Genomic DNA, 27,000 nt, shown 5'->3' with positions numbered 1-27,000 from the left:
GGTGGAGACCCTCTTCTATCCAGAATCCAGCTCCAAGATGGAGTTTTGGAGTCACATGTCCATGAATGACTGAGTTCCTTACCAGCCAGGCCACATTCCTGGGAAAGCTCAGGTGTGGATTGGCATCTCCAAGTTCATTGCTAGTTTAAGTGTTTCTTGATTGGGTACTTACTGAGAATAGTCTTTTCTCAGGAAGCTGACCAGTTGCTTCACTGAAGCTACTTAAAATTAAACAAGTACATAGCCAGTATTCATAACTTCGAATACAACAATGACACATGCCTACAAATAGGATGAATGTATCCAGTAGATCATAACCTTTGCAGAGATATGCTACATGGCATATCTAGAATAAAACATATTCCAATTATGTCATATTTACTTTCATAAGCATATTTCCATAAAGCATTATGGGGTACAACGTTACACCGCTGATTGCAGCAGTGTTGATCTCCCAGTACTGAAGACAAGTCCAAAGGGTCCTTATGTAGCACCTGCTCTTTTTGTTATCTTATGCCTGATCTGATGGATCTGTTGAGTAATAATCTTTTAATTAATAAAGTTGCCTTGTGGACTGAATGGTCTAATCAAGGCTACCACAAAATTATTTTAGCATATATTTCTGTATCAATAAGTCAGGGATTTTGTTATTTAAAAGTCAAACAGTTTTAGAAAATGTTACTTACTGGTTTGTTTGGAGGGACCTCACTTAATTTGAACCATTCTTTAGGAGGTGGAGGCTTTATATGACCAAGATGATTTAGTCAATATTCTGTAATGGCACCTTCCTAGCTGTAGCAAACTGTTATATAATATGCAACTATAGATATACTTGATCTGATAGTTCATGAAGGTTCAACTCATTGAGGTTCAGTTAGAGGCCTCTAAAGTACCAGATCACTGACCAGATGGACTGATGTAACCTACATCAGTTCACCTAGCACTGCAATGGGTTACCTAGGGAGGTGGTGGAATCTCCTTCCTTAGAGGTTTTTAAGGTCAGGCTTGACAAAGCCCTGGCTGGGATGATTTAGTTGGGAATTGGTCCTGCTTTGAGCAGGGGGTTGGACTAGATGACCTCCTGAGGTCCCTTCCAACCCTGATATTCTTTGATTCTATACAGAATACAGTAGTTATATTTACATTCATAGATTCATAGACTCTAGGACTGGAAGGGACCTCAAGAGGTCATCGAGTCCAGTCCCCTGCCCTCATGGCAGGACCAAATCCTGTCTAGACCATCCCGGATATACATTTATCTAACCTACTCTTAAATATCTCCAGAGATGAAGATTCCACAACCTCCCTAGGCAGTTTATTCCAGTATTTAACCACCCTGACAATTAGGAACTTTTTCCTAATGTCCAACCTAAACCTCCCTTGCTGCAGATTAAGCCCATTGCTTCTTGCTCTATCCTTAGAGGCTAAGGCGAACAAGTTTTCCCCACCTCCCTATAACACCCTTTTAGATACCTGAAAACTGCTATCCTGTCCCCTCTCAGTCTTCTCTTTTCCAAACTAAACAAACCCAGTTCTTTCAGCCTTCCTTCATAGGTCACGTTCTCAAGACCTTTAATCATTCTTGTTGCTCTTCTCTGGACCCTCTCCAGTTTCTCCACATCTTTCTTGAAATGTGTTGCCCAGAACTGGACACAATACTCCAGTTGAGGCCTAACCAGTGCAGAGTAGAGTGGAAGAATGACTTCTCGTGTCTTGCTCACAACACACCTGTTAATGCATCCCAGAATCACATTTTGCTTTTTTTGCAACAGCATCATGCTGTTGACTCATATTTAGCTTGTGGTCCACTATAACCCCTAGATCCCTTTCTGCCGTACTCCTTCCTAGACAGTCTCTTCTCATTCTGTATGTGTGAAACACATTGTTCCTTCCTAAGTGGAGCACTTTGCATTTGTCTTTATTAAACTTCATCCTGTTTACCTCAGACCATTTCTCCAATTTGTCCAGCTCATTTTGAATTTTGACCCTATCCTCCAAAGCAGTTGCAATCCCTCCCAGTTTGGTATCATCTGCAAACTTAATAAGCATACTTTTATGCCAATATCTAAGTTGTTGATGAAGATATTGAACAGAGCCTGTCCCAAAACAGACCCCTGCAGAACCCCACTCATTATACCTTTCCAGCAGGATTGGGAACCATTAATAACTACTCTCTGAGTTATCCGAACAGTTATGCACCCACCTTATAGTAGCCCTATCTAAGTTGTATTTGCCTAGTTTATCGATAAGAGTATCATGCGAGACCATATCAAATGCCTTACTAAAGTTCAGGTATATCACATCCACCGCTTCTCCTTTATCCACAAGACTCGTTATCCTATCAAAGAAAGCTATAAGATTGGTTTCACATGATTTGTTCTTCACAAATCCATGCTGGCTATTCCCTATCACCTTACCACCTTCCAAGTGTTTGCAGATTATTTCCTTAATTACTTGCTCCATTGTCTTCCCTGGCATGGAAGTTAAACTAACTGGTCTGTAGTTTCCTGGGCTGTTTTTATTTCCCTTTTTGTAGATGGGCACTATGTTTGCCCCTTTCCAGTCTTCTGGAATCTCGCCTGTCTCCCATGATTTTGCAAAAATAATAGCTAGAGGCTCAGATACCTCCTCTGTTAGCTCCTTGAGTATTCTAGGATGCATTTCATCAGGCCCTGGTGACGTGCAGGCATCTAACTTTTCTGAGAGATTTTTAACTTGTTCTTTTTTCATTTTATCTTCTAAACCTACCCCCTTCCCATTAGCATTCACTATGTTAGGCATTCCTTCAGATTTCTCAGTGAAGACCGAAACAAAGCAGTCATTAAGCATCTCTGCCATTTCCAAGTTTCCTGTTACTGTTTCTCCCTCCTCACTGAGCAGTGGACCTACCCTGTCTTTGGTCTTCCTCTTGCTTCTTGCTTGTCAAGCTCTGTTTTAGGGCCAGATCATCTCTTCTCCTCCAGTCATGGGGATGGAGTTTTCCCCTCATGAAAAATGTTTGGAACCTACCCGAGAAACCTGGTGGAGCCCCTAGAATCCACAAGAGACCGGTGCTATCCTCACAGAGGCGCTGTCCCTCCAAACAGCTATGGCCACAGGCAGCCTCCTCATCTCTCAGCAAGGAAGCCTCCTGGCCCTAATAGACCCTGGAACCCTTGAAGAGAATGGGCCCCGTGGAAATAACAACAGTGTCCCAAGCTTCATTACTTATTCACGCTAAGCTTTACGGGGCTTGGAAGGGGATGATATGTGTGTCCCGACCACAGGCCTGCCCCAGCCCACTCACTTCTCATCTGACCTGTCCAGTCCCCATTCCCTTCTCCCATGTGGTACATCCTCAGCTAGGTATGAGGGTAGGTGCAAAAATAGTGCCATGGAGATGGCTGGGCCCCTCTTTGCCATGAGAGAGGAAAAGCTCCACATATGAGAGCTTCCTTCCTCAAGAGGACAATCCAGGACTCAGAGACATATTACTGGCCTACAACATCCTATTCAAAATCAGACTGATGTGTTGGTTCAGTGATCCAGGTTCTGCTTGCTGGTAATAAGCCCACAACTACAAATACATGTGACACAACTGATTAAGATAAAACTCAACAAATAATACATTGGCCTCATTTTGCAAGTGTGATGGGAACCCATGCCTTCTGCAAGAGCCCTAAATAGTAAGGAACAACAAGGCCATTCATAGAGCTATTCACAAGATGGTGGTGTTGGTCCAAATGGGAAAACACCACTGCTAGTTTGGCTATTGCTCATTTATGGTATAAGTATTTCATAGAAGCATAGAATATCAGGGTTGGAAGGGACCTCAGGAGGTCATCTAGTCCAACCCCCTGCTCAAAGCAGGGCCAATTCCCAACCAAATCATCTCAGCCAGGGCTTTGTCAAGCCTGACCTTAAAAACCTCTAAGGAAGGAGATTCCACCACCTCCCTAGGTAACCCATTCCAGTGCTTCACCACTCTCTGAGTGAAAAGTATTTCCTAATATCCAACCTAAACCTTCCCCACTGCAACTTGAGACCACTACTCCTTGTTCTGTCATCAGATATGACTGAGAACAGTCTAGATTCACCCTCTTTGTAACCCCCTTTCAGGTAGTTGAAAGCAGCTATCAAATCCCCCCTCATTCTTCTCTTCTGCAGACTAAACAATCCTAGTTCCCTCAGCTGCTCCTCATAAGTCATGTGATCCAGCCCCCTAATCATTTTTGTTGCCATCCGCTGGACTCTTTCCAATTTTTCCACATTCTTCTTGTAGTGTGGGGCCCAAAACTGGACATAGTACTCCAGATGAGGCCTCACCAATGTTGAATAGAGGGGAATGATCACGTCCCTCAACCTGCTGGCAATGTCCCTACTTATACAGCCCAAAATGCCGTTAGCCTTCCTGGCAACAAGGGCACACTGTTGACTCATATCCAGCTTCTCGTCCACTGTAACCCCTAGGTCCTTTTCTGCAGAACTGCTTCCTAGCCATTCGGTCTCTAGTCTATAACAGTGAATGGAATTCTTCCATCCTAAGTGCAGAACTCTGCACTTGTCCTTGTTGAACCTATCAGGTTTCTTTTGGCCCAGTCCTCTAATTTGTCTAGTCTCTCTGTATCCTATCCCTGCCCTCCAGCGTATCTACCACTCCTCCAAGTTTAGTGTCATCTGCAAACTTGCTGAGAGTGCAGTCCACGCCATCCTCCAGATTTACTGCCCTTTTTAAAATGCCAAGGGTTGTTTTTTAAAAACAATCTACCTAGTTTATAATAGAAATTCAAGGTGTAAACAGCACAGGTTTGGCAGATTAAAAGGGTCTGTTGCTAGTTTAATCATTGATGAAGATTTTTTCATAAAGCTTCGGTGGAGATTGAGGATAATCGAATAAGTGAAACAAACTATCAGTTTCTCTTCAGGGGAATGGCTGTAGCATCTCATGCAAAACTATAAAAACCCCACAGCTATCAAAGCTTGCCCTAATTGAGCCAATAAAGGTTATATTTTTATAGTACCACACATTTGTAAGGTACAGCTACAGTTTAATATTTTACTGAAATCCACATAGCTCAGATGGCAGATCTTTGTTTCAAGAGATCTAATGGAAACTCTTCACAGTAGAACAGTAACTTCCAGAATGCTTATATTACATTATTAGCTACCTTACAACTACCCTAACAAGCAGGTACATTTATTGAATGCTGTAATCACTTTTGAGCACTCAGGCAGACAAACTATCATTTTCCCATTCTGGGGAAGTTAACTTGAGAAAAAAGATTCTCGAACAGAGTTATGTATTAAATAAAAGACAATTTCACTTTTAGTTTTATGTTGTTCAAGGATATTTTTAGGACTGCATTTTGTTAGCAATGCAGTTATAAACCTAATTTCCAAAAGTGGCTAGTGATTTTTGGTATTTTGGTGCTCAATTAAAGACACCTCAAAGGTGCCTAATTTTTCAGAAAGCATTCAGCACCCACAATCTGAAAATTAAGCTGTCTGAAGACATTTCAAGTTGGGTACTCAAAATTTGAGCTAACAAAATTTGTTAGTTGCTTTTGAAACTGTAAGTCATGTGCTTGTGTTAAAATTATGTAACTGCTTTTTGTATCAAAAGAACATTGTGCATTATATCACTGGCACACATTTAATGAATCATTTAACGTTGTTAAAACACTTAGACATTAAACCTTTATTGCATGATACATCTTCCAGAAAGAGGACTGCTCCAATATTACTGTGAAATAAAATAAAGCTGAACATGCTCAGAGACATACTGTAACAACTGAAATGGTTTGAAAACATTAATAACTATGAAACAAAATTTGATAAAACTCTTAGCAGATAAGTGTTTCTTCAGCATAGACTTTTTCTGAGTTGTTACTAAGGAACTTTAATGTTAAGTGATGTTTACTGCATAGGTTCAGAAAGAATTAGACTTTTCTTATGTATTTAAGGAGACACCATAAGCTAAAATTCATAATTAAAAATCCTTCCTTTCCTAGCTTATTAAACAGCATAGTTTTAACAATAATGTATTTAGGGCACTCCACTTAAGTCAGTTCTTTAGTTTTTTTCATGACACTGAACTCGAGTGACGCTGTATTCATTCTATTTACTTGTTTTAATCTGTTTCCAGTTTTCTTTTTCTCTTGTAATCACATGTTGTTATTCTTTTTGAATTTTCAGTACTGCAGAGGAATTTTTAGGGGATGGGAGGGTGGATGGTTTGCCTTGAAATTACTTTTATCAAAGATCCATAAATGCTTTTGTGTTCATAAAACCTGCATGGTTACTGCTTGATCCTGCAGACTCTTACTACCATTTACTGTATGTTTATGACTATTCCCATTAACTACAATGAGATTACTCAGGTGCATAAGGTTACTCACATGCCTACGTTTTTGCAGGATCAGGGCCTACACTGAGTTTGTGCATTTCAAATAATAGGCCACATCCTTGCCCATGCTCCAGCTGCTTTCTGCTGCATTTAGAAAGCTGGTTTAACTATCTACCTGGGGGGCCAGTAGGAGGTTGTGATTGAGAGAAAAGGGGCCATGGTCAGAATATTGCTGTGCTCCAACAGTCGGCAGCTTTACTAGCAGCCCCATAGGGCTATAGACAGCAGCACAGTTTAGCGCAGTCCCAAAGTTGCGTAATACTGCATCAGAATCCAGGATTGGGGTCCAGTAAACACTTTGCAGCCCTCCCCTACAATCAGCTGCATGCAGTGCATATTTTGGATTTGCCCATAGTTAAGGGCATCTAGCAGCTTCCCTTTCCCCATTCTGTTTACTGTTTAAACACAAGTCATGTCTTTAATATACCCCGATATAACACGAATTCAGATATAACGTGGTAAAGCAGCAGCTCCGGGGGAGCGGGGCTACGCACTCTGCCAGATCAAAGCAAGTTCGATATAATGCGGTTTCACCTATAACACGGTAAGATTTTTTGGCTCCCGAGGATGGCGTTATATCGGGGTAGAGATGTGTTTAGGAGAACTCTTTTCTCTAAGAATACATCACCAAGCCTCCATCATAGCTTGCCTGTGCTAATGTTTGTTGACAATAGCATTATATCCCAGCCATTGAACTTTGTTTGGGTTATCTAAATAGGACTAAATTCATCCATTGTGTCACTCCTTTGAAATCTGGTCCAGCTTCCCAAATATAATAAAACTGATGATAAATCATCAAACTCATATTTAGGACAGAAATAAATCAGGTAGATAGGCTGCACTCAGCAGGAATCAGGTTGTGTACAAGTGGGGAAGTTATCGTTAAAGGAGAAAGCAGGCCACAATATTACTGTAAACAATGCCTATTGCCATGATTGAATAGCCAAACTAAGACCAGCGGAAGCATTGTGTAAACCCTGGTGGAACAAGTAAGGATAAAAGATAGTTCTGGGATACCTAATTGTCTCACTGAAACAGAATTAGCATTTCTTTTTCATTAGCAGGGAAGCAGAGGAATGCTGTGGATACACTCCAATGGATCTCAAGAGTAAAGTGCTCTGATTTTTATTCTAGGATTTTTTCAGCAAATCTGATCCATTTCTGGAGATTTTCCGAATGAATGATGACGCCACCCAGCAGCTCGTTCACAGGACTGAGGTGAGTAGTGGGCTGGTTTTATTCTCCAGGGGCACAGCTGGTCTGTAATAAGGAATAGTTTTATCTCTGCCATTTCAAAGGACACACTTCCAAGCACCCACGCTGACTCACTGAGGTCCTACTTACTCCTTCCCCCCCCAGTTTCACACTAGGGTAACTATTGACTTCAGTACAACTACTCCTGATGTGTGCTGCTAGGAGTGAGAAGAGGAGAGTGTCCTTGGAACCTAAAATGCAGACTTAATTTAATTTACAGCATATAATTGTGTTTGATGGGGTGACACTTTCTCAGGGCACCCAGAACTATAAGTCAGTGGTTCTCAATCAGGGGACTGGGGCCCCCTGGAGGGGCACCAGCAGGTTTCAGGGGGTCTGTCAAAGAGGGCCAGTCTTAGACTTGCTGGGGCCCAGGGCAGAAAGCTGAAGCCCCACTGCATCGGGCTGACGTCTGAGTCCCACTTTGACTGAAGCCGAAGCCTGAGCAACTTAGCTTTGTTGGGGCCCCTGTGGCATGAAGTTCCAGGCAATTGCCCTGCTTGCTACCCTGTAATGCTGGTTGTAGCTTTTATATGCAGAAAACTAGTTGTTGTGGCACAGGTGGGCTGTGGAGTTTTTATAGCATGTTGGGGCAGTGGGCTCAGAAAAAACAAGGATGAGAACCCCTGCTGTAGGTGACCTCATTACTCCTGTGCGTTAGCAAAAGAGACACGTGCTGGTGTTAAACGGGGTGACCGCTCTCTGTCACCCTCAGCTGTTAGCCACACCCGACAAACTTCTCAGAATTCTGCCAGCCTTTACTTTGCATGGCAGGTAACACTTGCTGCACTCCAGTCCCTGAGCCCCGTTAAAGAGTGTTCAGCCTCTGTCACAGAACACACAGTAATTACCAAGCCTATTGCCTCTAAAGAGACAGTGTGCACACCCGCTTACTGGTTTCAACTAACAATTCACCCTTATGTTAAAACACAGAGAGGTTTATTAACAGAAAGAATGAAGTGATACTGAGTAAGGGTAGTAGAAACAGATATAGTTACAAATAAAACAAAAACAGAACAGGCTTCTAGGAGACTAAACATAACTGTGGCAGGATGAAATCTTTGTCTAAGTCAAATTTCTCACCTAAAGCAACCTCCCAGTGTCTCCAGGCCCCTGGACCAGCTTTCATGTCCTTTTTGCTCCATCATTGATGGCTTATCACAGGGTTCCCTTTCCTCTTCCTTATAGTAGCCCAGAAAACTTTTGAAGTGTATCCCAAGACAAAGTTCTTCTCCCCTGCTGTTTGTTCTTTCTTGTTCTCCTGTTAACTTGCTTTTTTCCTGTTGACTTAATATGCAAATGAAGCTAGCTTTGTGTTGACTTACAAAATGCTTGGTTTATATCAGCGACCTAGGCAGACAGTTAAATCAACATTCCTTTGCCTGGGAAAAACGTTTTGATCTACCCTGCCTGCTTACCTAGTTGAAAGATGTTTGTAATGCATTCATACAACTTCTTGAATAACACCCGTACATATATCTGAAAATGCTTATCATGACCAGTATGATATAAGCTTTCATTTCTCACCCTATACAACATTCTTCATAGATAAATACTATGACAGCAGTATGTTAGACGTAGTGAGTTTGTCAGGCCTGACAAGAGTTGCTGACAGAGTAGTGAACCCCCAATGGACTTATGTGTCACAAATGGTCAGTATTTTTAAAGAGCTGCTATGACAATGAGACAAACTGTAGACAATATCATGTTTTCCCCCCATCCCCATTAAGCCCCCATAGGATCCATTCTGCCTCTTCTTTCTCCCATATGGCTGATTATCATGTGATTTGATGTGAACTGATGTTTTCCTCATTTGTTATTCAGCTGCTTCTTCTGCCTGTTTGATTTGATTTCTATGTTATAATGTCAGTATTGCTTCCATGGCAATGAACTGTGGAACCACAAATAATGGCTCAGATTGAGGCTCTTAGATTTATAGACAGGTCACATCATCAGCCAGCTGTTCCTTGATGTAATGGATCCAACAATCATTCTGCTAGGAAGTTGGGGTGGGAGATGGGGACCACCAGGGCCCAAAATTGATACATAGGCACAAGTGTCCTATGCCACCTTCTTTATGCATTGTGAATAGTTCCATTGACGTCAGTCAATGAGTAAGGCCTTGTCTACACTATGGGCTAAATCAGTGCCGCTGCGATTGATGCAGTGGGCATCGTTTTAACGGGTCTGGTAAAGTCATAAATTGATGGGAGAGTGCTCTCCCATCTACTTAATTAATCCACCTCAACGAGAGGTGGAAGCTAAGTTGACTGGAGAGCATGTCCCATTGATATAGTGCAGTGTAGACCCCACAATTAAGTCAATGTAAGTTATGTAGTTAGTTATGTAACTTAACTAGCATAACTTACATCATTATGTAGACAAAGAGTTGGTCTTTGCATGACTCTGGCCTCAGACCGTACAGGGCTGAAGTGGTAATATGGAACTGGGTTTCCATTTCTCTTTTCTGGCAGTATAAGACCAGATTGTTTTAGCATGTATCTATGACACTAAGCTAAGACCGCCACTACGTCCACACTTGGAGCTGGGGTGTGATTCCTGGATTACAGACATACTCATCTGAGCTAGCATGCTAAAAATTGTATCTGGGGTAGCACGGACAACCCTGGTGCAGGCTAACCATGCCAAGTACATATCCACAGGGGTAAGGCAGGTTTGTACTCAGTGCCACTGTTGCTGCCCATACTACCCTGGCTACACAACTATTTTAAACGCACTGGCTCAGATGAAATCAAGCCCGTATTTACACAAGCTGGGAGTCACTCCCTTAGGTCACAGGGTAGATGTGGTCTTAGAAAGTTACAGAGAAAACATTGGTGTCTGTCTGCCTGAAAAGAGAGCTGTCATTTTATGAGGCAGAATGCAGGCAGCATGTTACAGAGAAGGCATATACTGTGCTCTGTAATGAAGACTACTTCTGTTCATTCTTGTTTGGCTATTTTCCCTTATGCTTAAATAAGGCTGCTCCATGTACATTCCAAGACCTTCAGGAAATAGATGTCTAGCCTTCAAGACTGTTTTGTTTCATTCTGACTGGTTCTCCACATGGACCACTCTGCCCGCTTATACCCATCTTTTTTTTCATGATGTCACATATGTGGCTCTTGCCCTTTTCAGTGCCTTTGGGATTGACCTCACTGTCCGTGCTCCATGACCATGTTCAATGGGAGTTTTACCAATGTAAGAACTAAAGGATCAGATCCTTCATAGATTCCAAAGGGGAGAATCACTATTCTGTGAAAAATTAGACATAGAATCAGATTTTGACTTCAGACATGTATGCCTGTTGCTATCTGTGGGAGCCAGAGGCAAGAATCTGAATCAGGAATTCAGACCATATCATTAACTTTCTAATTGCATGGCACTGATACTTAACATCATGGTAAATAACCTGATACAGCACATACCATGGGCCATATCCTCTTCCTAACAAAAACCTGGGAAAATGGGCTGTGCATGGGAAAGGTCCAGGGAGCCAGAGTGACCAAGATGGAGTAGATGGAATCCTACCCCAAAACCACACCTACATACACTGGGCTTCAGTACGCTGCTGCTAGTGCAGACCACAGTCACTTCCACCACAGGTGCTTCGACTGGAACACAGTTCTGTGGCATGCAGGGGTCTGGGTCCTTGAGCTAGCTCCCTGCACCTTTTCACAGTAGATCCACAAAGACTTGGCTATGTTCAGGGCTTGTTCTATCTGTTGGAGGGGCAGGGCCAGGATTTACTCCCAGGTAACTATTTGGTCAGCAGTCACTATGTCAGTAAAGCATGTCTCATGTATAAACACTTTAAACTTCAAACATTTTCAAAGGCTTTAACGCACTGGGCTTTTAGTTAGCTCAGGCTGTTGCTTTTTAAGAGCCTCATCCAAAGCCCACTGCAGTCAGCAGGAGGACTCCTGTGGTCTTCACTGGGCTTTAGATCAGGACCTAATCTGTATTAATTCTCTCTTGTTGCCGTACACATAGAAAAGATTTCATTAAGCATAACAGTTTTTGCTTGTCCCGTGGATTGCTACAGAAACATTGCCAACAATATGGTGCACTTAATTTGATGGATTAAAGGTTTACTCTCTACACATTTTTCCCTTTCTTATTAACATACTGTGTTGAAAATCATAGTTATTGTTTAGCGTTCTATTTTGAAACATGCAAATGTCAAGTATTTTCCTTTTTTTCTTTTCATTCTCAGGTTGTGATGAATAACTTAAATCCAGCCTGGAAATCATTTAAAGTGTCTGTAAATTCTCTGTGCAGTGGAGATGAGGATCGCAGACTAAAGGTCAGAGGCTTGTCTATACCATGGAACAGTGTTCCTTTTAGAAAACCAAACTTTGTTTCCAGTTTTCAGTGAAAGATTGCAACTTCACAATGCCTTTGACACCAATGCTGATCTCACAGCCAGATTATGATTAGTCAAATCAAATTAGAGATGGGCAGCAATGGTAATCCAAGTTGTTTCGCTAATGACCATTTCTGACAATGTGAGTTCTCCCAGGGAAACTCCACTTAAGTCAATTGAATTGCAGTGGTTCTTATAGTAACCTGGAAAATAAGGTGGATATACATGCCAAGCAGTTTATACATGCTGCTGGAGAATTTATAACTAGAATTATTCATCTAGTGGACGTATATTCAGATAAGGAAGCTACCATCTAGCCACTGCTTCCCCACTCCCACATATGAACAACCTTTGCATACCAGGGGAACTTCTATAATAATACAGTTGTCAATATGTGCAAACTGAAATGATCAAAAAGGAATATGTGATGTTGTAGCAACACACTTATAGACCATCAGACAGCCTGGTGGTGAGAGCCTTGCATGCTGGTGGTGAGGAAGCTCATTTGTGTCTTGATGCTTCTGGTGAAATCAAGGCAGGGGCCATGTTTCCATGTCTTCTAATTGGGTTGCTCTTAGAGTCCTGCAAATCATGAGAGGAATTCCAAGATTATGAAGGGCACCAGTAAACAACCAGCCCCATTTACTTCACTAATGAAATCTGTAGATCTGTTAAGAATGGTGCATACAACGAGTGAGTGATTGGAGTTTGGAAAGGGTTTGCGAAGATGTTAGGACCATCCTTATGCTTGAGACATTACACTTGAGAAGAAAGTTCCCTTCTCTCTCTTTCTTTTCCTGTGTTGTTCTTGTTAGCCTAACAGTTTGCTTGATGCTATCTTCAGTTAAGGATTCAAATTTGTTTTCAGAGGACATGTAGAATCACATTGTGATTTCTTTGAGCAGTGTCACACATTCATCTCTTAGAAATCTATGTTTAGCCATTTAAATGCCAAGGTAGAGTCACAGCATCTCTTGAATTTTCTGAGAGCTGTTGGATACTACTGATATTTTTCTTTCTAGCTAAAATATAAGAAGCCTGGTTCTCTGTGGTCTTGCACCTTGTACAGTATAACCAGGGCCAGCTCTAGCAATTTCGCCACCCCAAGCACGGCAGCACGCCGCGGGGGGCGCTCTGCCGCTCGCTGGTCCCGCGGCTCCCGTGGACCTCCCGCAGGTGTGCCTGCGGATGCTCCACCGGAGCCACGGGACCAGCAGACCCTCCGCAGGCACGCCTGCAGGAGCTCCACCGGAGCCGCCTGCCGGCCTCCTGGCAACTGGCAGAGCGCCCCCTGCGGCATGCCGCCCCAAGCACGTGCTTGGCGCGCTGTGGCCTGGAGCTGGCCCTGAGTATAACCATTTACCCTCATGGAAGGTGAGAATAAAATTCTACCATTCTCATTGTTACTTTTAATACCCAATTTGCGCTCACACTGCATAAATGCATATGACTATGCAAGATACAAGGCAGGCTAGAATCAATATGTAGCAGTTCAGTAATGGCCTCTCTCATGGTGCTAAATGAGATCTTCTCCAGAAACGCAGTGGCAACCAGCTGCTTTTGTGATGTTGTAAGTTGCTCAGCATTTTGGTCCCAATCCAGAAAATGCTTCAGAGCACATGTAACTTTGTCTGTGAGTAGTCCCATTAAACTCAATGGAGCTGCATTAGTTTACGCCAGCAGAGAACTTGTCCCCAGTACTAGGATACAAAACTTTGCAATATTTCTTTTATAATACAGAAGTAATATGTTTCCCTACAGACCTGTTTTGATTTTAATATTGTTAAAGAATGTTCCTTTTTTCCTAATGCTATTTATAGATAGATACACACCCCCACACCCGCATATAAGAAATGTTAAAAATCTATAAAATCTTCCCTGTATCCAAAATGATGTATGTTCATATTTTTAATTGGGTTTATTTGTTTGAGCTGCATTTTCTCCACTATGAATTAAGGTCTAACAATGGTAAAAATGAGTTTCTGTTCATCTCTTGACGTTCATCTCCTTGTCTGCCCTTGACCCCCAATCTCATAGCCTTCTGCTATTTTGGTATCAGTATCAGAAGCTGGGTATTCCCCAGAGAAAGTTGACTTTTATTGTTATTAATTTACTGGGCATTCCCAAAGACCTTACAATCTGAGCATTCAGGAGACAGATGGGTAGGGGGAAAGGTTAAGGTTAAGGAAAAAAGAGGACAAAGAATCATATGGTGGCTTAGGTTTGTGTATTTATTATCGTGATTGTGACTTATTGTCTTAATAATAGCGATGGTGTTAAAGAATTGTGATGTGGGTATGATGATGATGATGGCCATATCAATAGGTAGGTAAATGCTAGTGGTTGCTTCATGGGTTTTTGTTTGTTATTTGGGGTAGGCATGCTGGGCAGCAGCGAAAAGTTGGAGGGATGAGTTCTGGGGCAGAAGGAGGGTCAAAGGAGCAGGGACAGTGGGGACGAAAATGACAGAGGGTAGCAAAGAAGAGGAGAGGATGAGGTGGATGGAGGAAGGGGAAAGTGAGGAGGTCAGGGGGGTGAGGGCATATGTGATAGCCAGATGTTAGATGGTGAAAAGGAGAAAAATTCAAAAGAGTGACTGGGCAGTGTCAGGAAGCTGGGGTCACACAGAATCTTTCTCTCTGCTCCCAAGTTCTTCAGAGGTCAAACCAGTTGTGTTTTAGCAAATACTTATGGGAGTGCTTTGGGACTGTAGCAGCTGTAGGGGTGAAAGAGAATAAGCAGTGGACATGAACTGCCTCTGTTTTAAACTACATATAAGAAAAAAGGTATTGGCTAAAGAGCCTTTTTAATGCAAATGAAGAAATATGTGGAGGAGTTATTTACTGTAGCTTGTGTGGGATGGCCGTCATGTGAGGTGTCAGAACAATTACTCTATTATCTTTCTAGGCTGCATTTTATATAAATTCCTTGAATAAATTAAATATCCATGAGTTAGTTACCTGAACACCAAAAAATCTGATTTTTCAAACTCAGGCCAGAGGAGCAAGTATTCTCTATTATATCACAATGTAGAGCTTCAAAAGGAAAAAGCAGAGGCTATCCAGGGGTGGCCCAAAGGTGACTTGAAAGACAATTAAAGTCAATGGGAATTGCAAGAGCTCAGCACCTGTGAAAATGAGAGTACTTATTTAGGTTCCAGATTTAGACTTAGATTTAAATATTGCATCCAGATAAGAAAATTATAACCTAGATGTTTTGCCTTTTTGTACGAAGATATAATGGAACATGCATCCCTGCCCCCAGGCCTTGATTCAGAAAGCATATAAATACTTGCTTAACTCCAAATAACTATAATAGAGGTGCTTTTATACACAAGCTTAAAGTTTGACATCTTTAAGTGCTTTGCTGAATTGGTGCCCTAATTTTGAAACATTAGAGAGGTTCTGATCTGTAAATCTTGGGAGACGGTTCAGGACATCCTCTCTCCAGAGAGGCCCACTTGAGGGTCATTTTAAGACTTCTTGTTCTGCTAAAGCCGCATGTGGTGTTCTGCCCACCCCACTCCCAGTCCCAGTCCCACTCAGTGATGCACATTCCATTCTAATACTTTTAATCCCCCTCCACCCTCTTTCCTTCCCATAGTTCTCAAGTCAATCGATGGGATAATATGAACTTGTATGTGAATGGTTTAAGCATCTACTGATATAACAATCTTATTTTGAAGATTTATTTTATAGACCTCATGATTTATAGACCTCTATCGTATCCCTCGTTACTTTGTCTCTTTTTTAGTCCCAGTCTTATTAATCTCTCCTCATATGGAAGCTGTTCTGTACTCCTAATAATTTTTGTTGCCCTTTTCTGAACCTTTTCTAATTTCAATATATCTTTTTTGAGATGAGGCGACCCCATCTGCACTCAATATTCAAGATGTGGCAGTACCAGGGATTTCTACAGAGGCAATATGATATTTTCTGTCTTATTAACAATCCCTTTCCTAATGATTCCCAACATTCTATTAGTGTTTTTGACTGCCACTGCACAATGAGTGGATGCTTTCAGAGAACTATCCACAATGACTCCAAGATCTCTTTGAGCTAATTTAGAACCCATCATTTTATATGAATAGTTGGCATTATGTTTTCCAATGTGCATTACTTTGCATTTATCAACGCTGAATTTCATCTGCCATTCAGGGCTGCCCAGAGGATTCAGGGGGCCTGGGGCAAAGCAATTTTGGGGACTCCTTCCATAAAAGAAAAGTTGCAATACTATAGAATACTATATTCTCGTGGGAGCCCCTGTGGGGCCCCCCACTTGCCCCCCTCCCGGGCAGCCCTGCTGCCATTTTGTTCCCCAGTCACCCAGTTTTGTGAGATCCCTTTGTAACTCTTCGCAGTCTGCTTTGGACTTAACTATCTTGAGTAGTTTTGTATCATCTTCAAATTTTGCCTCGTGACTGTTTACCCCTTTTCCCAGATCATTTATGAATATGTTAAACAGCACTGGTCCCAATACAGACCCCTGGGGGACAACACTATTTTCTTCTCCATTCTGAAAACTGACCGTTTATTCCTACCCTTTGTTTACTATCTTCTAACCAGTTACTGATCCATGAGAAAACCTTCCCTCTTATCCCATGACAGCTTACTTTGCTTAAGAGCCTTTGGTAAGGGACCTTGTCAAAGGCTTTCTGAAAATCTAAGACACTCTATCCACTGGATCCTCCTTGTCCACATGCTTGTTGACCCCCTTAAAGAATTCTAGTAGATTGGTGAGGCATGATTTCCCTATACAAAAACCATGTTGACTCTTCCTCAACAAATGGTGTTCATCTATGTGTCTGATCATTTTGTTCTTTACAGTAGTTTCAACCAATTTGCCTGGTACTGAAGTTAGGCTTACCAGCCTGTAATTGCCGGGATCTCCTCTGGAGACTATTTTTAAAATTGGCATCATATTAGCTATCCTTCAGTCTGGCACAGAAGCTAATTTAAATGATAGGTTACATACCATAATTAGAACTCATGAGTGAATACCATCTGGTCTTGGTGACTTATTACTCATTAATTTATCATTTTTCCCTAAAACCTCCTCTAATGATACCTCAATCTGGGACAGTTCCTCAGATTTGTCACCTAAAAAGAATTGCTCAGGTTTGGGAATATCCCTCACATCCTCAGGCATGAAGACCGATGCAAAGAATTCATTTAGTTTCTCTGCAATGTCCTTATCTTCCTTGAGTGCTCTTGTAGCATCTTGATCATCCAGTGGCCCCACTGGTTGTTTAGCAGGCTTGCTGCTTCTGATGTATTTACAAAAAATTTTGCTGTTACTTTTTGAGTTTTTGGCTAACTATTCTTCAAATTCTTTTTTGGACTTCCTAATTATATTTTTACACTTGACTTGCCAGATTTGATGCTCCTATTTTCCTCTATCAGATTTAACTTCCACTTCTTAAATGATGCCTTTTCACCTCTTACTGCTTCTTTTAGTTTGTTGTTTAGCCATGATGGCACTTTTTTGGTCCTCTTACTGTGTGTTTTAATTTGAGGTATACATTTAAGTTGAGCCTCTATTATGGTGTCTTGAAAAAGTTTCCATGCAGCTTTCAGGATTTTCACTTTTTGCTCTGTACCTTTTAATTTCTGTCTAACTCATTTCCTCACTTTTGTACAGTTCCCCTTTCTGAAATTAAATGCTACCATTTAATGCTGCTTTGTTGTGTCATTCCCCCCTCCCCCTCCCAGGGATTTTGAATTTTAGTATTACTATTACCCAGGGCCGGTGCAACCATTTAGGCAAACTAGGTGGTCGCCTAGGGCGCCTAGTGGTTGGGGGCGCCTAAAAGTCCCCTCAGGTGAGGAGGTGGAGCGGAGGTGAGCTGGGTGGGGGGGCGCGCGGAGAGGGTTGCCCGCAGTAATGGGGGGAGGCGCACAGGGGAACAGCTTCCCGCCCCAGCTCTCTTCCACTCTGCCTCCTCTGCTGAGCACACAGCCCCCACTCCAAATCTCCTCCAATCGCCGCCGCAATCCTGGGCGGGGAGGAGAATTAGAGCAGCACCGGCATGCTCAGTGGAGGAGGCAGAGCTGAGGTGAGCTGGGGCAAGCTACCCAAACAGGGTTAGCTTCCGTGGGGGGTGGGGGGGTGATCTCCCCAGGTAGGGTTAGGTTCCACGGGGGGGGGGGGTCTCCCCAGGCAGGGTTAGCTGCCGTGGCGGTGGGGGAAGAGGCGGGAAGTCTCCCCAGGCAGGTTTAGCTGCCGTGCTGGGAGGGAGGGGGAAGTCTCTCCAGGCAGGGTTAGCTGCCATGAGGGGATGGGGGAGAGTCTCCCCGGGGTGGGGTTAGCTGCCGTGGGGGGATGGAGAGGAGAGGGGTTAGCTGTCGTGGGGGAGGGGTAGCTGCTGCGGGGGAGGCTCCCCTGGTGGAGGTCTGAGTTAGCTGCCGTGGGGGACGCAGGGTTAGCTGGGTGAGGGGTGCAAGGTGGAAGTTTCGCCTAGGGCGCAAAACTTCCTTGCACCGTCCCTGCTGTTACCAAACAGTTCAGTTATAGTCACCTTTCCCCACCAGCACGATCTGTTCTGTCCTTCTGATATATTTTGATCCTGGAAGATCCACCCCAGTCTTCCATGTCTCCCTCCTGAAGCCTTTCCTTGACAATCCATTCCCCAGCCAGATATCCCACCTCCACTCCTTGGTTCAAGTTCAAGACTAAGACCATGAGGAGTGACTGGTCCACGACATCCTGGATTCCCAAATGTGCAGCGTGGTCCTGTACTATCTGATTGATTTTGGAGGATTGTGGGCTCAAAGAACACTCTTGGGAGCCAGTTCATCATGTATATGTCCCTGCAAAACCACAGGCCTTCCACAGGAATCACCCTGAGAAGAGTGGCATTGTGGTGCCCAGGCAGTAGGGGTTTGGCACTGATGGTCTCAAACCCAGGCATATGTGGCTGCTGAGCGGGAGCCTTATTCTCTGTCCCACTGAGCTGCAAAGGGAACTGCTGCTAATTCCCCACCACCAGAAGCTACATCTGCTGACTCAGTGAGGTCCGATGACAAACAGCAAACTTTTGATTATACCTGGTGGTGTCCAAAGCTTCCTGTTCCTGTCACTACTTTTGTCTGAGCAACTAGTCTCTCAGTGACCCCTGTGACCAAGTCCCTGCTTCCTGGCCTGGTTTCTGCTCCTCATTCTTGCTCTCTCTCCTTGTCCCTATTCCTGTTACCATCCCTTGTCCCTGTTCCTGTTTCCACGCTTCCTCATCCTGCTTCCTCGTCCTGACCCCAGTTGCTGACTCTGGCTTGGACCGTTGACGTGACCCCTGAGCCTGACCCTATTCCTGGCTTTAACCTCCAGACAGCCCACGTTACAGGCCCTAACAAATAGCTTTTGTTTTTTCTGTATTTTTGTGTATGTAAATAATTGCAGGCACAGATCCAAAGATTCAGATGTCTAAGTACTTGCCTATGCCCCCAATCAGGTATTTACAATAGATACCTAAGTGGTAGCAATTTATCACAAATATTGTTACCATTAATTGTGAGTGCAAAATCGTACTTCCCTAGTAAGAATCCAGGCTGGAGCTTCTTTAAAATTCAGGCCCTTAAGCCTCTTGGATAGGTAGGACTGCAAGAGTACGTTAATGTGGTACAGAGGTTTCTAAAAATGAGTTATCTGCCCCCCAGAGCTGTATTACGATACTTCTAAAATTATCATTCCATTTGCTTTCCATTTGGACCATAACTTTGGACCTATAACAGCAAAGAGGAAACAGAGGGAGGAGTTTTGAGAGTCTGTAGTATAGTGTACATTTCTCTGGTGCAGTATAAATTATCTAAGCATTCTACTTTTCAGCATAAAGTTTCTGTGCTGGAATACTTATAGACTAGAGCATTTATTAAACAAAACAAAACTGACTTTCTATTTTCTAAATTGAAACAAAACATTGAAAGTAATATATTTCTGAGATGTGCTGGAAAAAAAATCCTTCACAGTATTAAATATGGAGGCTTTTAGTATATTCTCACTGAGTCACAGCCACTTGCCAGGATAGTCTGAACACTAGGCACAGAAATAATTTAAAGCTGGATAATTTGCATGTGTACTAGCTGTTTCATTCTGAAGTTACTTTGAAAGGCATTTCTAAATGGAGTTTTTGGGGAAACAGAAAAGCTTAGGGGAAGATATAGGCTTGTGCAACATTTGCAAATTATTTGCCCAGTAATGGACACATTGCAGTGACTCGTTGGAACCTCTTTCCTTTGAATCCCCGAGGAAAGAAGAGTTAACAATAGCCTGTGCACCTCACCATGCAAGGCTCTGGACATGTCAATTGGGGCAGAACCTTGCATGCCCTGGCCTTTCATCTCTGCCATTGAAATCATATGGGTATTTAGATTAGCGCTTTCACTCCCATTCTGAGGAACAGGGATTAACATCACAAAAACACATTAAAACAATACAGCTCATTTTCAAAATTTGCCTTTAATAGGTCTCAGATTCACAACAGCTTTAGAACACTTCAGGCATTTGAAACATTCTTGCACAAAAGATGTGTTGTGTTAAAAACGATAAGACACGCAAGGTCAATAAGATTAAAGCAGCCAGCAAATAGACTCCCTCAAAACTCTTTCATCAGTTTCTTTTACAGAATCTGTTAATTTTGGATTCCTTGTGGAGGATTTTTATTATCTTCCTATTTAGCTGTGGCACAGATAAGATTTTTTTTTATTCCTCTCAGGATGGTTTGTAAAGCTTTAGTTCATTTTACTGAGTCACAATTACTATTCCTGAAGGTATTATTATGTTAATGAAGTATTAGATTTATGAACTACTCAGCTTTTCTTCACAGACATTGACACCATTCTGGGGGTCTAGTCACCCCTCAGTGATGATCTGTAACTCCTTTTGGTATTGCACACTTGTATGGACATTGAGGGGGAGGACAGAGTCCTTTGGGCTAAAGTTGACATGTTTTCTTCCTAATTTATAAAGACCAGGGATCAGTTTAGATGAATATCTATTTACAAGGCTCAAGGAGAACATGATCCCTTTGAGAGCAATTTTATTTACCTCTTACACATTATTAAGCAGTTACACTGAAGGTCATTAGTTGTGGAATGTTGGCACCTAAAATGTGGTCCATCTTTCACTTTAAATAAAGGGGCATTTTGAACCCAGTATTGCATATTAAGGCGTTTCTGTCTGTCTTCCGTCTATTCATCCTAATAGTTCCAGGTTTCTCTCATTCTAGAGGCTCTTTGGTTACATAAGCTAGAAACTGCCTCCTTTACATTAAGTGCTGTAGTAAATAAACACTCGGGAAGGCACAGAAGAGAGTACACTGCGCAAATAGTGGCGAACACGTGCTGTACAGTACAAAAAGTACCATGTACACTGCAGGGAATCCAAACTGTAGAGAATGCACTGAGAGCAGTCTGAAAGGACACGCATGTAAACTGGGAGGAAACCAGGACAAAAAGGTAGATACAAGTAAAGTACTAAAAGCAGGAGAGAAAAAAATCAGAGAAATATCTGCACAGAGTACAATAAGGATAAACCTTCCTAGTTTCCCTGCTTTAAATAGAGGGGAGGAATTTTTCAAAAGCACCAATAGCAGTTAGCCATCTTCCTGCCATTTGTGCATTTGAAAATCTCCTCCATATTGTGAAGCATAGGCAGCATTATTATTTTGAGTAGCTCCACTGATGGGCTTCTCACACAGAACAGACCTCACATTATTACATAGAAAAGATTATTACCTTATTCATAATTGAAAGTCTTGCCCTTTCTTTGATGTTGGCTAGGATTGTCCACTTTCTACTCGCACAAAACTCAACACCCTTGCCCTGCCCCTCCTGTGAGGCTCTGCCTCTTCTCTGAGGTCCCACCCCTGCTCACTCTATTCCCCCCTCCCGCCCCGTCACTCGCTATTCCCACCCTCCCTCACTCGCTCATTTTCACCAGGCTGGCTCAGGGGGATGGGGTGTGGGAGGGAGTGAGGGCTCCAGCTGGGGGTGCGAGCTTTGGAGTAGGGCCAGAAATGAGGGCTTCAGGGTGTGAGAGCGGGCTCCCAACTTGGGCAGGGGATTGCGGTAGGGGAGGGTGAGGGCTCCAGCTGGGGGTGCGGGCTCTGATGTGGGGCTGGAGATGAGGGCTATGGGGTACAGAAGGGTGCTCTGGGCTGGCACTGAGGGGTTTGGAGGGTGGGAGGGGGATCAGGGGTGGTGCAGGGGGTTGGGGCATGGGAAGAGTGAAGGCTTCGGCTCAGGGTGCAGGCTCTGGGGTGAGGAACCTTTCTTCTGTGACAGGCCTATGACCCACAGAAAAAAATCAATCGTGGGCCACTCACCCGCCCAGGGGGGCGCAGAGGCTCAGGGCTTCTCTCGCTTGTGTGTGGCTCTAGCCCCACGGCAGAGTGGAGGCTCAGGGCTTCCCCCACACTACCACCAATGGGGTGAGCCAGCGCTCATGGCTCCTGCCCCACTGGGGGGTGCCATGGGCCAGATGAAATTAACCATGGGACCGGATCCAGCTCTAGGTTTCCCACCCCTGCCCTCTGCATAGAAGCCGGAGGAGGAACATGCCGGCTGCTTCCCAGGGAGCCTACCAGCCCTGCTGTGCCACGAACCAGACAGTCAGTGGCCCTGCTGACCGGAGCTGCCAGGATCCCTTTTCAACTGAGTGTTCTGATTGAAAACCGAACACCTGGTCACCCTAAGCCCATAAGTGATCTTGGGGCCTGATTCTGCCATTGTTTCTTGTGCTGAGTAGCAATTTGTCACACAAGTAGTCCCTGATTTGTCAATCTGTAGTTGAGTTCTCACATGTGTAGTCCCGTTGACCTCATTGGGTCTGTTTATGGAATTAAGTACTATTCTTCAGCATAAAGATTATAGAATCAGATCTTTTGAGTGATAGACTCTCCTTGGCAGGGACTCCATCTGTCTCTGTTTTGTAGAGCATCATTAACATTTATGATACTAGGACATCAAAGAGATGTGTTGTACATGCATAGGTTTTCGCAGGATTGGAGACTGTATAAATAATAATAATGCACTATATTTTTCAATCTAACAGTCTCTATTAAAGCTGCTAAAACTGAATTTTCATGCTAAGATGAGATGGTTGATTGATTTGTTATTAACACTGTCTTCTTAAGACAGATTTACATTGTGTTTAAATAAACAATATACACAATAACCTCTTTGGTATGACTGACACCATTATATGTGTGCGTCGGGTTGGATCACAGAAACCCGCTTGGAAACTGCCAACTGATGTGCCAAGACTACTTCTGCCCCTGCTTTCCCTGCCAGCTCGGGATTCCAGCACCCTATCTCGCTGAGCCAGACACACCCATCTGCTCCAACACACTCAGAATCTGAACCACGTGCCCCAAAGCTGCAGACCTAACCCGAAAGCAGCTTACAGAAGTGTTCCTGTCTTTAACACTCAGATGTCCACTCCCAATGGGGTCCAAACCCCAAATAAATCTGTTTTACTCTGTATAAAGCTTGTGCAGGGTAAAATCATAAATTGTTCACCTTCTATAACACTGATAGAGAGATATGCACAGCTGTTTGCCCCACCCTCCAGGTATTAATACATACTCTAGGTTAATTAATAAGTAAAAAGTGATTTTATTAAATACAGAAAGGATTTAAGCGGTTCCAGATAGTAACAGACAGAACAAAGTGAATTACCAAGTAAAATAAAATAAAACACAAATCTAAGAGTAATACAGTAATCCAGCTGAATACAGATAAAATCTCACCCTCAGAGATGTTTCAATAAGTTTCTTTCACAGACTGGATGCCTTCCTAGTCTGGGCACAATCCTTTCCCTGATACAGCCCTTGTTCCCGCTCAGGTGGTAGCTAGGGGATTTCTCATGATGGCTGCCCCTTTGTTCTGTTCCATCCACTTATATATCTTTTTCATAAGGCGGGAATCCTTTGTCCCTCTGGGTTCCCACCCCTCCTTCTCAATGGAAAAACACCAGGTTAAAGATGGATTCCAGTTCAGGTGACATGATCACACGTAAGACCCCAAGCCTTCATTCCTCCCAGCCTGATTCACAGAAAGGCCTGCCTGCAAACAGAGCCGTCCACAGTCAATTGTCCTGGTTGATGGGAGCCATCAAGGTTCCAAACCACCATTAATGGCGCCCGCTTTGCATAATTATAGTAGGCCCTCAGAATTATATTTCATATTTCTAGTTTCAGATACAAGATGATACATTTATACAAATAGGATGACCACATTCAATAGATTATAAGCTTTGTAATGATACCTTATAAGATATCTTTTGCATGAAGCATATTCCAGTTACATTATATTCATACTCATTAGCATATTTTCATAAAATCATGTAGAGTGCAACATCACAATGTGGTTCATGCCTTATAATATTATAGATGATGTTCTACAGTTAGTTTTTTCTTAGAAATGTAGATTTTATCATACAGGATTCATGTATTAGTATTAGCCTTCTAATACCACTTCATTACTTTAACCTGAATCCTGTTTCCAAGATGCTCTTTCTAGTCAAATTTTAGCCTATGTTGTGTTGTGGATTTCAGGACATTTCCTTTGTGTGTCTTTGTTTAGTAGTAGTTGTACCTGAGTTTCTTCCAGGCTGCTCAAAAGTACTGAATCTCATGGATTTCTTTGAATCATTAGCAATTCTTTTTTGAAAGGCCCGTAAATGTATTGGATGCACTAGCCCATGTGAAGCAACATTGAACAGCAGTGATTATTTTGATATTTGTCTATGTTATCCCTGGAATGTTTTCTAGAGCAATAAGCTTACATTGACCATCAGTACCTTACTACAATCTTGCTAAATGTAGGTATTTTGTACACTGTAATCCTTCAATAAGCACTCAAAATCTCTGATAGCAGCCGGTGGTGAAGTTAACCTAGTGGAACCTCTGAAGAAGAATAAAGAGTAAAGCTTAAGTGACAAGCAATAAGTAATACATTCTGACAAATCCATTAGTGCTTTTACTCTTTTGTGTTTTATCTGTCATGCATGATTCTAAGTGCTAATGCAACAAGACATGGTGTATGGTCAACAGCAATAATTTTTGTGCAGGGTTTTAAATGCCAGACCGAAGAAAGAAAAATGCAAGCAAGCTGAAAAGGCAATTTAAAAAAATCTAGGGATTTCATGTTTTTCCTGGGAAGAATGTACATTTGTTCTTTTGTTTTGTTCTTTTAATTCCACGTATAACCAAACGGACAGCCAGAACCAAAGCTAGAAGATAGTCTAAAAGTAACTTCCTAGCAGAGGTTCATAGTTTCATTTACCCATCAGTATGCTATCAGTCAAACCTGATTCAGGATCATTTCTGCAACTTGTACTCTTGTTGAGAAATACTTACATATAGATAATCTCACTGAATCAATTATTTCCTTCTCATTTATACTGGTCTAAATAAGGATTTACTTCATTGACTCAGTGGAGTCATTCTGGTGGTAAACTATTGAAAAATAAGTGAGAGGAGAATCAAGCCTTATGACTTTTCTACATGAGGCCTGAAGATGCCTCATGCAGTTTTTACAGTAAATCTGTTCTTTTGTTAGATGAGATTGAAGTTCTTGAAATAACTAAGTCATTCTCAGAGGTTTGATTCTTTATTGACTGGTGTAAGTGGTATTTACTTTACTGGCAGTCCCAATGAAGTAATTTTGTTGTGAGTTTTCAGTGAAGTTTCTTTGTGACATAGGATGTGCTGCTTGATCATTTTAGCTAAGATTCCCTCAGACTGGTCAAAATGAAAATGTGGATTTCTTTGGATCATTGTGGAGTGGAATCCTTACATGTATTTGATGCAACAGAAACCTGACAAAAAGTCAGTGGGACTATTCATGTAAATAAGTACCACTCAACAAGAGCAAGAGTTTCAGAACTGATCCCTCAGAGAATGATCTAGTTATTTTGAGGAAAATGAAAGGGAAAAAACATGCCACAAAATCCATATCTTTTGCAGGTATCTTCAGGCTTCCTTGTACAAAAGCTTTGGTCCTGATTCTCCTGTATATGACTATGCTAACATTCTAAACTTCTAAATGTTTATCTTTCTTTTCACATTTTCCCATTCCCTGTCCACATGCCAGTGGTTACAGGAGAACAATTATATGGGCTATGCATTTTAAAAACCCATTGGTTCTTCCTCATGAGTCTACAGTGGTTTTGGGCAATTAGTTGCAGCTACTCTTCCCATTTTGTCAGATCTGGTTAATCTATAACTCAGCAATTTTTTTTAATGATTGTAATCTTGATTAATTAATCTCAGCAGTGCATTTTGATCACAGATGTGTATGCAGAAGTTGAGGACTGATCAAATATTCTCCATAACCTCTAAGCAGGGTAGATCCAGGAATTAAGGTGCCAGTAGTCTAGAAAACTGCACGAAGTTAACAAGTTACTCTACAGCATATATACAGCCAACTGTATCCTATAGTTGAAGAGTACCATGTATTCAGGATTAGATAAAAATTGATGAGCCCAGGGCCTGCACCAAAAGTTTGCCCATGCCATGTCCCCAGATAGCATAATTTCACTGATGTCCTTGATGTCCAGAAGATCTTTTCTCTTCTCTTAGGTCAGTGATTTTAACTTAGCAGCAGGGGCGGGCACTAGGTCCTTGGGGGAGAAGGAAATGCATCTGAGCAGGGAGTAGATGGTGGCAATCAGTAGTTTGCTGTGCTCTCTCTGCTCCCTGAGTATCCACAGTGCAGGACTGCCCAGAGGGCAGGGGGAAGTGGGGCTTCTTCCACTCCGGGTCTTCGGCGGCGAGGGCTTCTTCCACTCCAGGTCTTCAGCGATGGGGGCTCCTTCCACTCCAGGACCCTCCGCCGAAGTGCCCCAAAGACCTGGAGCAGAATGACCCCCACCGCCGAAGACTCCAGGCCCCCTGAATCCTCTGGGTGGCCCTGCCACAGTGTTCTAGCCTCCTTCACCACAGGACACCTATCACAGAGATCCAGGTCTCTCCCTATCTCTTCCCATCTAGCCTATA

The 27,000-nt window shown here is 42.7% G+C and overlaps 1 protein-coding gene across 6 annotated transcripts in view; it reads left to right on the top strand.

Annotated features, from left to right (window-relative positions):
* The window catches only part of CPNE4 (copine 4), a 433,913-nt gene that overhangs the window by 296,586 nt on the left and 110,327 nt on the right, over positions 1–27,000 (top strand). For all 6 annotated transcript variants that reach the window (XM_050938446.1, XM_050938442.1, XM_050938441.1 and 3 more), the window contains 2 exons: positions 7,520–7,603; positions 11,856–11,945. In XM_050938446.1, coding sequence (XP_050794403.1) covers positions 7,520–7,603; positions 11,856–11,945 — 174 coding nt within the window. The remainder of the gene's footprint in view (positions 1–7,519; positions 7,604–11,855; positions 11,946–27,000) is intronic.

Source organism: Gopherus flavomarginatus, chromosome 2, assembly GCF_025201925.1.
Source record: "Gopherus flavomarginatus isolate rGopFla2 chromosome 2, rGopFla2.mat.asm, whole genome shotgun sequence".
NCBI classification, from domain to species: Eukaryota; Metazoa; Chordata; order Testudines; family Testudinidae; genus Gopherus; species Gopherus flavomarginatus.
This window is presented reverse-complemented; position numbering and strand designations above follow the sequence as displayed.